This window comes from Anguilla anguilla, chromosome 1 (genome assembly GCF_013347855.1).
Source record: "Anguilla anguilla isolate fAngAng1 chromosome 1, fAngAng1.pri, whole genome shotgun sequence".
Lineage (NCBI taxonomy): Eukaryota > Metazoa > Chordata > Actinopteri > Anguilliformes > Anguillidae > Anguilla > Anguilla anguilla.
In genome coordinates this window covers 84,708,634-84,722,026 of record NC_049201.1, presented here as the reverse complement: position 1 = coordinate 84,722,026, position 13,393 = coordinate 84,708,634, and the positions used below count along the sequence as shown (strand labels likewise).

The 13,393-nt window shown below is 55.8% G+C and overlaps 1 protein-coding gene across 1 annotated transcript in view; it reads left to right on the top strand.

Moving 5' to 3' along the window:
• Nucleotides 1-13,393, top strand: part of zmp:0000001114 (suppressor of tumorigenicity 14 protein homolog) — a 50,520-nt gene that overhangs the window by 29,770 nt on the left and 7,357 nt on the right. Inside the window, exons 4-14 of the mRNA XM_035428427.1 lie at nt 583-653; nt 2,452-2,621; nt 3,473-3,508; nt 3,931-4,159; nt 7,370-7,509; nt 8,727-8,830; nt 9,609-9,718; nt 10,437-10,567; nt 11,595-11,699; nt 12,040-12,147; nt 13,005-13,118. Of these exons, the coding sequence (XP_035284318.1) occupies nt 583-653; nt 2,452-2,621; nt 3,473-3,508; nt 3,931-4,159; nt 7,370-7,509; nt 8,727-8,830; nt 9,609-9,718; nt 10,437-10,567; nt 11,595-11,699; nt 12,040-12,147; nt 13,005-13,118 (1,318 nt within the window). The remainder of the gene's footprint in view (nt 1-582; nt 654-2,451; nt 2,622-3,472; nt 3,509-3,930; nt 4,160-7,369; nt 7,510-8,726; nt 8,831-9,608; nt 9,719-10,436; nt 10,568-11,594; nt 11,700-12,039; nt 12,148-13,004; nt 13,119-13,393) is intronic.

The following is a 13,393-nucleotide window of genomic DNA, read 5'->3' as shown; positions in this document are numbered from 1 at the left end:
GCTCACCTGCGCTCATCTCCCCGCCGACACGCTGAGCGCAGCGACTTCAATCTCCATTTGCTCTAACGGCCGCCGTGTGGCTGTGAGCGCTCAGTACGGGTTCCAGGCTGTCTGCGGCGTGGAGGCCTCTCTCTCAGCGCTGCGCGGTCAGCAGAATCTTTGTAATTAGCGGAGAGGGTGGAGAAGCCGAGCGCTTCTTGGAAGGGAGACAGAAACGACCGGGAGAGTTAACGGTCCTGAAACGAGGTGCTCCTTCGGGCGCGCCGTGTTGTTAATGGCAGTTGGCCCCTTTTGCATGGAGAGGGAGTCCGTTCAGAGAAAAAAAATACAGATTGATACTTGTTGGAAATGGGGGTGTGGGGGGAGGGGAGGGGGGGATTTAAATGAAGGTTTTCACAGCAGTGCCACTGCTACACAAATTACAGAAGATTGTGGTAATGTTGAACCGTCCACGTTCCAATTTCAACTGTGAGCATTACCTGGAAATCCCCCGCCCCCCCCCCAAACACCCTGCCCCTCATAATACCACGTATCAGGAGGACGGGACAAACTGAGCATGAATCTCGTTTGGTTTTTTTACAGTTGGAGGCGACATATAAAAACGATCCCTTCTTCACCAAGTACTACAACAAGTCCGTCGTCTCTGCCTTCAGGTAAGAGCTCGTCACAGGTGTGCGTGCGAGGGAGAGGGAGAGGGAGCCCGGTCCTTCGAGCTCGCCGGGGTTTTCCTGGAGTTGTTTGAAATGGCTACCGTCAGATAAAAGGCTGATCTTCAGACTTCAGAAGTCACAGATACAGATTTAGCCACACGATGACAACAACAGGTGGAAGAGCAGAATAGCAAAATAGAGTTATTGATGGCTGCTTAAAAAGCCCATGCAGTCAAATAATATTTTTCACAACGCCGATAATGGTGCTCAGAAGTCGTGAGCATAATGCGACCGAGAAAAATTTATGACAAGCGGAAGTCTGAATTTTAGCCAATAAAGATTATAGCCTGTAATCCATTCCTGAAATTGCGACATTCTGATACAGCCTCCTCCACCGAGCCACCTGCTGCAGCAATCATTAAGCCCTGTATCATCTCAGTTACTCATTTAGCCACTGCTAATTATGTCAAATTGCACACTGTCGGGGAGAGGGGCTCATGGCTGTTCACACATCAATTATCCATTTCAGTAGGCCGTGTGCACAGTCTAGTTTCAGTAGTTGCTTAACTGTTGAAAATACCGATAAGAAATGCACTTTATGATCAAAAGTATCCGGACACGCCTTGGTCTGGGGCAGATTTTTTTTGTGGCTTGGGCTAGGCCCCTTCGTTCCAGTGAAGGGAAAACTTAATGCTACGGCATATAATCACATTCCAGACCGTTCCGTGTTTCCCCTACAGTTTGAGGAAGGCCCTTTCGTCTTTCAGCATGACAGCGCCCCCGGGCACTCAGCAGGGTCCATATAGAAATGATTTTGTCTAGAACGGTGTGGAAGAACTTGACTGCCCTCCACAGAGCCCTGACCTTAATCCCGTCCAACACCGGGGGGATCGGTTGGAAACTCAACTGCGAGCCAGGCCTAATGGCCCAATCAGTGCCCAACCTCACTAACACTCTTCTGGCTGAATGGAAGCAAATCCCTGCAGCAATGCTCCAACATCTAGTATAAAGCTTTCCCAGAAGAGTAGAGGTTATTATAGGAGCAAAGGATGGACCAACTCCATATTAATGCCCATAATTTTGGATGAGATGTTGGATGTCAGGTGTCCCCATACTAGGCAATGTAGAGAACCTAATTTACGGCAAAGTACTGCACATTAGTTGCATCTTGCTGTGTGCATTTTTTAAAAATGAACACATTTGTTTTGTATGTTGCTTATTTTAAGCATATGGTAAATCAGGTTGTTCACAAAGAGCAAGCGTCACTTTCTATAGGAAAACACAATTTGTGTGTATTATGGGTTTGCGTTTACCTACCTCCTTCTGCAATTGATGGACATTTTGTGGTGAAACCTTTCAATACATTTATATCTGTAAATGGTTGAATATTTGACACATTTATTCAGGACTAGAATTTTTTTCTTCTGATGTTTCCGTTGTCAGAATTCTGTAGTGCGATCAGTTCTGTTGTCGCAGTAATTCTGAGGAATGCGCAGAACCCATTGTCTAATTAATCTCTGCTTAAACCTTGCCAGTTATCTTTCTTTGTTTACATCTAGAGCAAATATAGACGCTCGTAGCAGATTTTGGCAAAATTACAAGGCTAGGAAAAAAAAAAAACCCTGTTTCTGTTTCCGAGTCGTTTACGCTCGTTTGGTTCCTTAAACGCTCCTGCTTCGTTAGCGTAGTTAACGACACGGCAAAAACAAAACAAAAAAAACACCCCGACTGAACGGAGTCTGAGTTTCGCACTCCGGGGGGCTCACAGCATGGTGCGTTCTGTCCTCTCTCTGGGGCGCAGCGAGGGGGTGATGGCGTACCACTGGACGCAGTTCGACGTGCCGGCGCCGGACCTGGAGGAGCTGCCCCGGTTCACGCAGGAGCGGGTCATCCAGGTGCTGCGCTCCGGAATTCGGCGGGAGGGCAAGCGCAGCGCCCAGGTGCTGATCATTAAGGACATCACTGCCTCCGGTGGGTGCTCCTGGGGCGGGGCGCGGGGCGGGGCGGGGCGCGGGGCGGGGCACAGGTGCTGATCATTAAGGACATCACTGCCTCCGGTGGGTGCTCCTGGCGCGGGGCGGGGCGCGGGGCGGGGCGCGGGGCGGGGCACAGGTGCTGATCATTAAGGACATCACTGCCTCCGGTGGGTGCTCCTGGGGCGGGGCGCGGGGCGGGGCACAGGTGCTGATCATTAAGGACATCACTGCCTCCGGTGGGTGCTCCTGGCGCGGGGCGGGGCACAGGGCAAACTCCGCAACACTACACAACAACAACACTTTAGATGGACCCCTCAGCTTAGGAAATGTAGCATTGTTATAGTTATAGTTGTTGTTATTATTATGTTGTTGTTTTTCAGAGTAGTATTGTTCGTAGTAGTGTTGTAGTATTACATTTACATATAGTTAGTTATTTCGGTTATGTTGCTACTTTTTAATACAGCGTTAGGAGCCCTTAATGGTCACCTGTACCCTGACGTTGCCTTTTGCTTGTGAGGGTGTGTCTCCCTGGGTCAGCTGGCTCAGTGTGGGATGACCCCCCCGGGCTGCGCGCCTGCAGTGATGTATGGTGATTGAACGCGGCTGCTAACGCTGTTTGATGGCCCTGTCATTGAGTGAAACGAGGCTACGAGGGCCGTTCTGCTAAATCAGGGGGGATACTGCCAGAAAAGCATAAAGCCGTGGACCTTACAGCCGTCCATCACTTCAATCAGCCTGCTGACTCTCCTTCCCTCTTTCTCTCCCCCCGTCCCTCCCCCTCCCCCTCCCCCTCCCCCTCTCCCTCCCTCTCCCTCCCTACCTCGTCCTTTTCGTTTTTCCTCGCAGCCACGGACCCCAGGATGGCCAGAAACCCGCGGGCGAGTGAGTACGCGTGTTTCCCGCGCTCGGCCTGATCCGCCATGTTTCCCCGAGCTCTGACGGCCCCCGCCTCACCCGCCGGGGGGGGAACGGGCCCCTCCCTCTTATCGTCTCCCGCGACGTCCAAATCTCCTGGAGGATTCTCCGTAGTGCTCTCTCTCTCTCCCTCCCTCGCTCTCTCTACCTCTCTCTCTCTCTCTATCTATCTCTCGCTCCAGTGAGTGCTTCAGTGCTGCTTGTTTCCCCAGTTCAGTAAGCACTGTGCTGCAAGAGGGAATTAGAGATCCTGTCCACAGAAAGTGACTGCTTTGGGGGGGGGGGGGGGAAGCGCCATTATGGACTTGCCTCATGCAGAGGTTGGGCCTGCCTGCTGATTGGCTGAGTGAAGTCACATGTGTGGCACTGACCCTCTCCTGTGTCCCCAGAGGAGTGCTTCTTCAAGCTGGAGGCCAACGCCCAGGTGCAGACCATCGAGTCGCCGGGCTACCCCAAGCGGTACCCCCCGAAAACGCGCTGCCAGTGGCAGATCCGCGCCCCGCCCAACACCGCCATCCACATGAAGTTCCCCTTCTTCCACGTGGAGGACGACTGCTCCAACGACTTTGTCTACATCCACGACTCGCTCAGCCCCGACGAGTCCCAGGCCGTCACCAAGTGAGCGCCCCGGCGACCGCGACCGCAACGCGAACGGGGCGGGGCTAGGACCGAACGGGGCGGAGCTAGGACCGAACGGGGCGGGGCTAGGCCCGAACGGGGCGGTGCTATGACCAAATGGGGCGGGGCTATGACCGAACGGGGCGGGGCTAGGCCGAACGGGGCGGGGCTAGGCCGAATGGGGTGGGGCTAGGTTGAGCGGGGCGGAGCTAGGCCAAACAAGGCGGAGCTAGGCAGTACGGGGCGGAGCTAGGCCGAACGGGGCTATTCAATGCACTTCCAAAAATTGCAGTCAAAAGATGTAAAGCATAATGAATGATTAGCAGGTCAAAACGATGATTCAGACGCATAAAGAGGACTTATCAGGGCACTGCTAAAGAGGAGCAGGTCATCTGTAAAAGGGGCTGCAGCACGGTTAAAAGCTCTTTACTCTAAAAGCAGTCTCAGTAAATGAGTCTGTGAGAGTCCTGACAGATAAGAGGGCTCTCTTGTTATTTTAGACGGTGCTGCCCTGCACATTGAAGTCCTCGTTCACCACTGCACTTTGCGATGCTGCAGATTTTAAAATGAAAAGATCTGTTACAGATTTTAAAATGAGTTGTACTGAAGTCTGTTGTAAAACATACAGTTGCAAAGGACTCTCGGTGTAGAACAGGGGGAAACCTACAGTCAAATACATGGGTATAGTTCAGAAAATAGTTGCCACAGGCATTACTGCCTTGTCTTCCTACATGGCAAAGGTCCAGTTGAAAATGAACGGCAAACATCTGTCTTGTAATCCCTGGTGAGCGTGCGCATTACACGCCCATATTTACTCCTGACTTCCAGGGGTGTGGCATGTTATTTAGGGGTGTGGTGTGGCGTGTTATGTCGCAAAAATACTGAAATGCTTGGCGTGGCGAACGAGCCTGTTCCAGCGGAGGTGTTTTCCCGCCTCACACTCGGACCGAACTCCTTCCGCCGTCCCGCGATCCGAGTCCATGACATCACAGGGTCACATGCCGCCGCGATGCGCTTCTCGCACGCTCATTTCACAGTTTATCTGCGCCGCCTCCTGTCGGAGGGCGAGAGACCCTCGGTATCTCAGCAAATCGTCCAAGGTTTTTTTTGTTTGTTTGTTTGCTTGTCTCGCAGCTGTTAAGAAGGAATGAGGAACGGTTCGGAGGGTGCTGAAAATGTAGCGCTAGCCGCTCGCGCCCGTCGCGCCGCTGATAATTGAATTTTCATTTCTGGGACCCTCTCTGAAGATCGAGTTTTCTGAGAGGACCTGTTTTCAAATCAGCGAGGTCCCCAGCCTGCGGCCGCCCGCCCGTCTGTAACTGCCGCCCCGATATCGGGGATGTTTTTATTCTTTTTTTTAACAAACTGCCGGTGCCTGGACTGTGACTCGCGTGCAGCCAGAGGCAATTTCAAGCTCCGAACTCGCGGAGTCAAGTGCACGTTGCCAGACGTTGCATAAAATGTTTTATGTAGCAGTTTGGCTGATGCGTTTATCCAAGGTGACTCCGGGTTTATGGGTCCGATAACGCGCTGCTTTACGGGGGCGTCCCGGGGCAGGTGAACGCCGCCGCCCCCCCTCCAGCCCCCCCCAGCCCTCTCCATCCACGCTTCCGCGACCCCATCGCTGTGGGTGACCTGTGATATTTACGGCGCTGGGCTCGTCTGACTTTGAGGCGGGACGGCTGTGCGGGCCGGTGTACCCGCCCCAGCGACTCTCTCACCGCGCGTCTCCAGCGGCCGAACGGCGTGCGGCTCGTTCCGTTAGCGGCTCGTTCTGTTAGCGGCGCGCGGCTCGTCCCGTTAGCGGCTCGTTCTGTTAGCGGCTCGTTCTGTTAGCGGCTCGTCCCGTTAGCGGCTCGTTCTGTTAGCGGCGCGCGGCTCGTCCCGTTAGCGGCTCGTTCTGTTAGCGGCGCGCGGCTCGTCCCGTTAGCGGCTCGTTCTGTTAGCGGCTCGTTCTGTTAGCGGCTCGTTCTGTTAGCGGCGCGCGGCTCGTCCCGTTAGTGGCTCGTTCTGTTAGCGGCTCGTTCTGTTAGCGGCTCGTTCTGTTAGCGGCTCGTTCTGTTAGCGGCTCGTTCTGTTAGCGGCGCGCGGCTCGTCCCGTTAGCGACTCGTTCTGTTAGCGGCTCGTTCTGTTAGCGGCTCGTCCCGTTAGCGGCTCGTTCTGTTAGCGGCTCGTTCTGTTAGCGGCTCGTTCTGTTAGCGACTCGTCCCGTTAGCGGCTCGTTCTGTTAGCGACTCGTCCCGTTAGCGGCTCGTTCTGTTAGCGGCTCGTTCTGTTAGCGGCTCGTTCTGTTAGCGGCTCGTCCCGTTAGCGGCTCGTCCCGTTAGCGGCTCGTTCTGTTAGCGGCTCGTTCTGTTAGCGGCTCGTTCTGTTAGCGGCTCGTCCCGTTAGCGGCTCGTTCTGTTAGCGGCTCGTCCCGTTAGCGGCTCGTTCTGTTAGCGGCTCGTTCTGTTAGCGGCTCGTCCCGTTAGCGGCTCGTTCTGTTAGCGGCTCGTTCTGTTAGCGGCTCGTCCCGTTAGCGGCTCGTTCTGTTAGCGGCTCGTCCCGTTAGCGGCTCGTTCTGTTAGCGGCTCGTTCTGTTAGCGGCTCATTCTGTTAGCGGCTCGTTCTGTTAGCGGCTCGTTCTGTTAGCGGCTCGTCCCGTTAGCGACTCGTCCCGTTAGCCGTGCGCGGCTCGTTTCTCCGCGGTTATACATGTCTGATCCCCGAGGGGTTCCCTTCCTCCTATCTGAACCCTTAATTGGCTAATTAAATGGATGAGTTATTCGGTTTGATGAGCTGGAACGTTTGTCCTTGCTTGTTATCAGAAGCCATCGTTGTAAAGGCGTCCGTAAAAATCACCTGGATAGTGGACTGCCTCAGAACCTTCTCTTTAAGCTTAAGCTTATGGGGCGGTAGTGTAATGGTTAATTAACTGGGCTTGTAACTGTAAGGTTTTCCATTCGATTCCTGGCTAGGGCCTGCACTTTTAACCTTAAGTAAGGTATTTAATCTGAGTTGACTCAGTACATTTAAAATCCACCTGTCAGTAATAAGTGCATTGCATGTAACCGTGCTATCTGTTTAACTGGCACTGGATTGGTATCTCCTAAGTCTGAAATGTAGTGTCTGGTGTTGTACTGATAGCTGGGGTCGGTAGTTCTTTGCGGATGTGTCCTGATCTGTGGCTGTGCTGGTTGTTTTGGTGGATGCCCCTCTCCTCTGCACAGGCAGTGTGGTCAGAGGCCTCCCTCAAACCCCCTGGAGGTGGTGTCCTCCAGCAACATCATGCTGGTCAACCTCATCTCCGACAGCGAGATCCAGAGGCCGGGCTTCAAGGGGGAGTACACGGTCATCCCCATCAGCACAGGTACGGTCTGCAGCCTGGAGACGCGCGCGCGCACACACACACATAGGCACACACACACACACACACACAGGCACGCGCACACACACATGCACACACAGGCAGGCAGGCACGCACACACATACACACACAGGCAGGCAGGCACGCACACACATACACACACAGGCACACGCACACATACACACACAGGCACACATGCACATGCACAAACATACACACACACACACACACACACACACACACACACACACAGGCACACGCACACACACATGCACATGCACACACAGGCACACAGTCACACACAGGCAGGCAGGCACGCACACACATACACACACAGGCACACGCACACATACACACACAGGCACACGCACGCATGGACGCACACACACACAGGCACACATGCACAAACACACACACACACACACACACACACACATATACACACGCACGTGCACACACAGGCAAGCTCACAAAGAACACAAGGATACTTGCAGTGGTACTGAAATATTTAACAAAATACAAACACATACACGGACTTTGGACTTGACTGCTTGTATCAATAGCATCTGTAAGGGATTGTTGATGGGTAGTACTGACAGTCCGTCTCTGGTCAGCTCTGCTCAGCGAACATAACGAGCACCTTGTCGCCCGTTAGCCGTGGAGTCTGTATAGCTGAAGGGTGTAGCGTGGAGCTCGCTCTCCCTGCTCCTGCAGATGTACCTGTCAGTAACCCACCCAGGCCCACGCCTGCCTTCTCTCCATCGCTGGTTCTGACTGCGGAGTTGTACCTGTCAGTACCCCACCCAGGCCCACGCCTGCCTTCTCTCCATCGCTGGTTCTGACTGCGGAGTTGACCAGCGGTGTTTTTTTGACATTTGATCGCTGCCCTGTCCGTTTCTGATGAATCGCCTGGGTGACAAATGGCAAAGGGGAATTTTTTTCCTCGACGCTGGCTAAAACCAGTAAAGCCCGACCAGTTTCCACGTTGAGCTTCAGTGTGTGAGTTTATGTGGCTGAGAAACCTGTCTTTTCCATGTGGTAAAGCTGCTTTATGATAGAGCTGCTGTCTGTTACAGCCTGCTCATTAACGCCAGGTGGGTGATTGTGATGGCATGCAGTCGCTCCACTTTGAGATAACGAATGCAGGCATAAAGCAACGATGGCCGCACAATCGCTCGCTAATCGCACCCAGCTCTGTGCTCTGCTGTCTGTCCTTTCAGCCAAGAGCTGTGGAGGGCTGCTCTCCGCCAAGTCTGGAAACTTCAGCTCCCCGCACTTCCCCAGCTTCTACCCGCCAGCCCTGGACTGCAACTGGACCATCCAGGTAGACACACCCCCCCACATCTCCTATGCCCCGCCCCCAATCTAACTCACCCCCCCACATCTCCTATGCCCCGCCCCCAATCTACCTCACGCCCCCCCACATCTCTTATGCCCCGCCCCCAATCTAACTCACCCCCCACATCTCTTATGCCCCGCCCCCAATCTAACTCACCCCCCCCACATCTCCTATGCCCCGCCCCCAATCTACCTCACGCCCCCCACATCTCCTATGCCCCGCCCCCAATCTAACTCACCCCCCCCACATCTCCTATGCCCCGCCCCAATCTAACTCACCCCCCCACATCTCCTATGCCCCGCCCCCAATCTACCTCACGCCCCCCACATCTCCTATGCCCCGCCCCCAATCTAACTCACCCCCCCACATCTCCTATGCCCTGCCCCAATCTACCTTACGCCCCCCCACATCTCCTATGCCCCGCCCCCAATCTACCTCGCGCCCCCCACATCTCCTATGCCCCGCCCCCAATCTACCTCGCGCCCCCCACATCTCCTATGCCCCGCCCCCAATCTAACTCACCCCCCCCACATCTCCTATGCCCCGCTCCCAATCTGCCTCACCCCCCCCCCTCCCCCCCATCAACTGCTCCACTCTTCCTGCATCCGTCCTGTTCAGCGAAGCATCACCACACAAGCCTCTGCTTTTAATCCAGGGGTAATGCTGGGGCTCATTTCTCTGTCGAGCTCAGGCCCAGTCTGTTAACGTTAGCGTGCCTGTCGTTTAAAAAGAGAAAGAGCTGAGTCTGGAACCCCTTCCCCAGGTCCCCGCGGGCCAGAAGGTGCGCGTTAAGTTCACCATGTTCCGCATGAAGGAGCCGGACGTGGACGTGCGCGTCTGCAACAAGGACTACGTGGAGGTCATGGGCAAGAAGTGAGCGCCGCGCCGATATCTGCTGCTAACGCCATTACCCTTTACCGCCGTGAGTGTGTGTGCGTGTGTGTGAGTGAGTGTGTGAGTGAGTGAGTGTGAGTGTGTGTGTGTGTGTGCGTGCGTGCGTGAGAGCGACTGCCTGTGTGTGTGTGTGTGTGTGCGTGAGAGCGACTGCCTGTGTGTGTGTGAGTGTGTGTGTGTGTGCGTCCTCCTGCCATGCTGGTTTCCTGGTGGTGTTTCCGTGGTCTGCCGGTACGCTGAACGCCTCCTGCAGAATCTACTTCAACCCCAACCCCCCCGACACGGGGCCCTATTGTTTATGAACTGCTTATGATTCCTTTCCTCTTCTCTCTCTCTCTCTCTCTCTCTCTCTCTCTCTCTCTCCCTCCCTCCCTCTCTCTCTCTCTCTCTCTCTCTCTCTCTCTCTCTCTCTCCCCCCCTCCCTCCCTCTCTCACTCTCTCTCCCCCCTTCCCTCCCTCCCTCCCTCTCTCTCCCCCTCCCTCCCTCCCTCTCTCTCTCTCTCCCCCTCCCTCCCTCCCTCTCTCTCCCCCTCCCTCCCTCCCTCTCTCTCTCTCTCTCTCTCCCCCCCTCCCTCCCTCTCTCTCTCTCTCTCTCTCTCTCTCTCTGTCTCTCTCTCTCCCCCTCCCTCCCTCCCTCCCTCCCTCCCTCCCTCCCTCCCTCCCTCCCTCTCTCTCTCTCTCTCTCTGTCTCTCACAGGTACTGCGGGGAGCGGTCTTCACTGGCTCTCTCCAGCGACACCAACACAATGTTGGTTAAGTTCCACTCAGACGAGTCTTACACAGACAAGGGCTTCATGGCAGTGTACAACGCCTACGACCCCAAAAACCGTGAGTGCGCCCATCTGTACTGAGCTCCATAATGTTTGGGACAGGGGCACGTTTTCGTCTTGATTTGGCTCTGTACTCCATAAGTTTAGATTTGTTATCAAACAATCTGTGTGTGGTTGAAGTGCATATTCTCAGCTTTTATTTAAGTTTTTTTTGGTTTTATATTTTGGTTTCACCATGTAGGAATAAGAACAGTTCTTATTCATAGCTCCCCCCCCACTATTATATCTAAGTTGCCTCTTGCACATGTTATTATATTTTCATAATTCATATCTATTACGTCTGCACTTTGCATCGGCACAGCGATGTGTGTGTGTGTCTCGTGTGTCTTCATGTTTGCATTTCAGCTGTTTTTGTGATGGCACTATAGCCCCTAGGTGACAGATTGATCTATCCTTGAGTCATTGAGTGGAATTGATTTAAGTTCAGTTTAATTCAGGGGTGTGTGATCTTATCCGAAAAGGGTTTCATTTTAGCCTGGCACTGCAAGACAAACCTGATTCAACTAATTAGCTGTTCATGGTCAATCAAGACCTTGATAAGACCAATCAGGAGTCTTCTGGAGTATGATTGGGCACCGTTGGTTTGATTGACATTTGAAACACATTGGCATCGTAACCAAACTGAAATGGATATTGAAGTTGCAGTGAGCTGAGAAGTGGCCTCAGGGTGATATTTAAGGAAGATTTGGATCCCATTGCCAGTAACGGGCGGAGTCAGCTTGCTGATTTGGACCCGTCGTTGTGGTCGATCTGTGTACAGCAGATTCTTTTTCTGATTGGCTGTAAGGAGCCAGCGATGGCCCGTCGCTGCTGAACAGTATTGACTTGCTGAGCAAGGGGAGCTGGCCCACGCTGCCGTCCTTCATCCTGTCAGATGTGATGAATAAAATGAGCCTTACATCATCTCCCTCTCTCTCTCTCTCCTTCCTCCCCCTCCCTCTCTCTCCCTCTCCCTCCCCTCTCCCCCTCCCTCCTCCCCCCCTCCCTCCCCTCCCTCCCTCCCTCCCCCCCCCTCTCTCACGCAGCTTGTCCTGATAAGTTTGCCTGTGCCTCTGGTATCTGCATCAGTATGGAGCTGAAGTGCGACGGCTGGAACGACTGTGGAGACATGAGCGACGAGCGCCAGTGCAGTGAGTCCCCCCCCCCCCCCCCCACACGACCCCTCCCTCCCTCCCTCACCCCCACACGACCCCTCCCTCCCTCCCTCACCCCCACACGACCCCTCCCTCCCTCCCTCACCCCCACACGACCCCTCCCTCCCTCCCTCACCCCCACACGACCCCTCCCTCCCTCACCCCCACACGACCCCTCCCTCCCCCCCCCCCCCCCCCACACGACCCCTCCCTCACCGCCACGACCCCCGCCTGGTCATTAACTGAAAAGCAGCTGCTGCAGGCGTAGAGACCATCACTCTCTTTCTCTCCCCCCCCCCCCTCTCTCCCTCTCCCCCCCCCCCCCCCCGTGCTGCAGGCTGTGATGCGGACCAGTTCTCCTGTGCTAACGGAATGTGCAAGCCCAGGTACTGGGTGTGCGACCGCGTCAACGACTGCGGGGACGGCAGCGACGAGGCGCAGTGCAGTGAGTAGCCCCGCCCCCGTCCGGGTGTGACCCCGCCCCCTCATCTGTGTGTGACCCCGCCCCCATCCGGGTGTGACCCCGCCCCCTCATCTGTGTGTGACCCTGCCCCCATCCGGGTGTGACCCCGCCCCCATCTGTGTGTGACCCCGCCCCCTCATCCGGGTGTGACCCCGCCCCCATCTGTGTGTGACCCCGCCCCCTCATCCGGGTGTGACCCCGCCCCCATCCGGGTGTGACCCCGCCCCCTCGTCTGAATGTGTGTGACCCCACCCCCATCCGGGTGTGACCCCGCCCCCATCTGTGTGTGACCCCGCCCCCTCATCTGTGTGTGACCCCGCCCCCTCATCTGTGTGTGACCCCGCCCCATAGTCTAAATTGGCCTTGGAGGATGTTCCCCTATTCTTGATGTGTGTGGAGTAGACTGACATTCCTGTCAATAATGAGCCAGGTGCGTGGGTGTGTGTCCGTGTGTGTGTGTGTGTGTGTGTGTGTGCGCGTGCCCGTGTTTGTGTGTGCGTGTGTGTGCGTGCCCGTGTGTGTGTGTGCGTGCCCGTGTGTGTGTGTGTGTGTGTGTGTGTGCGCGTGCCCGTGTTTGTGTGTGCGTGTGTGTGCGTGCCCGTGTGTGTGTGTGCGTGCCCGTGTGTGTGTGTGTGTCTTCCTTGGCTCTCCTGGCCCAGTTCAGTCAGTCTCCAAGCTGATGTATGGCTCAGACCTGTTGCTGACAGATTTCCCATCTCTCTGCACCATGAGGGGAATTTAAGGCTCACCTGGCATCCCACCTCTTCCCTCCTTTCTTCTTCCTGTCCCTCCCCTCTTCCCCCTCCCCTCTTCCCCGTGCCCCCCCCCCCCCCCCCCAGGCTGTGAGGGGAACGAGTGGAAGTGTGAGGATGGCTCATGCATTTCTCAGGACCTGGTGTGCAACGGCAAGAATGACTGCAGCGACGGCAGCGATGAGTCATCCTGCAGCCAGCGTGAGTTCCCCTCCCGCCCCGCCCGCCCTGACCCCTCCCTGACCCCGCCCCGCCCGCCCTGACCCCACCCTGACCCCTCCATGCCCGCCCTGACCCCACCCTGACCCCCCGCCCCGCCCTGACCCCTCCCTGACCCCGCCCCGGCCCCGCCCTGACCCTTCCCTGACCCCGCCCCGCCCGCCCTGACCCCTCCCTGACCCCGCCCTGCCCGCCCTGACCCCTCCCTGCCCGCCCTGACCCCGCCCCGCCCGCCCTGACCCCACCCTGACCCCCCG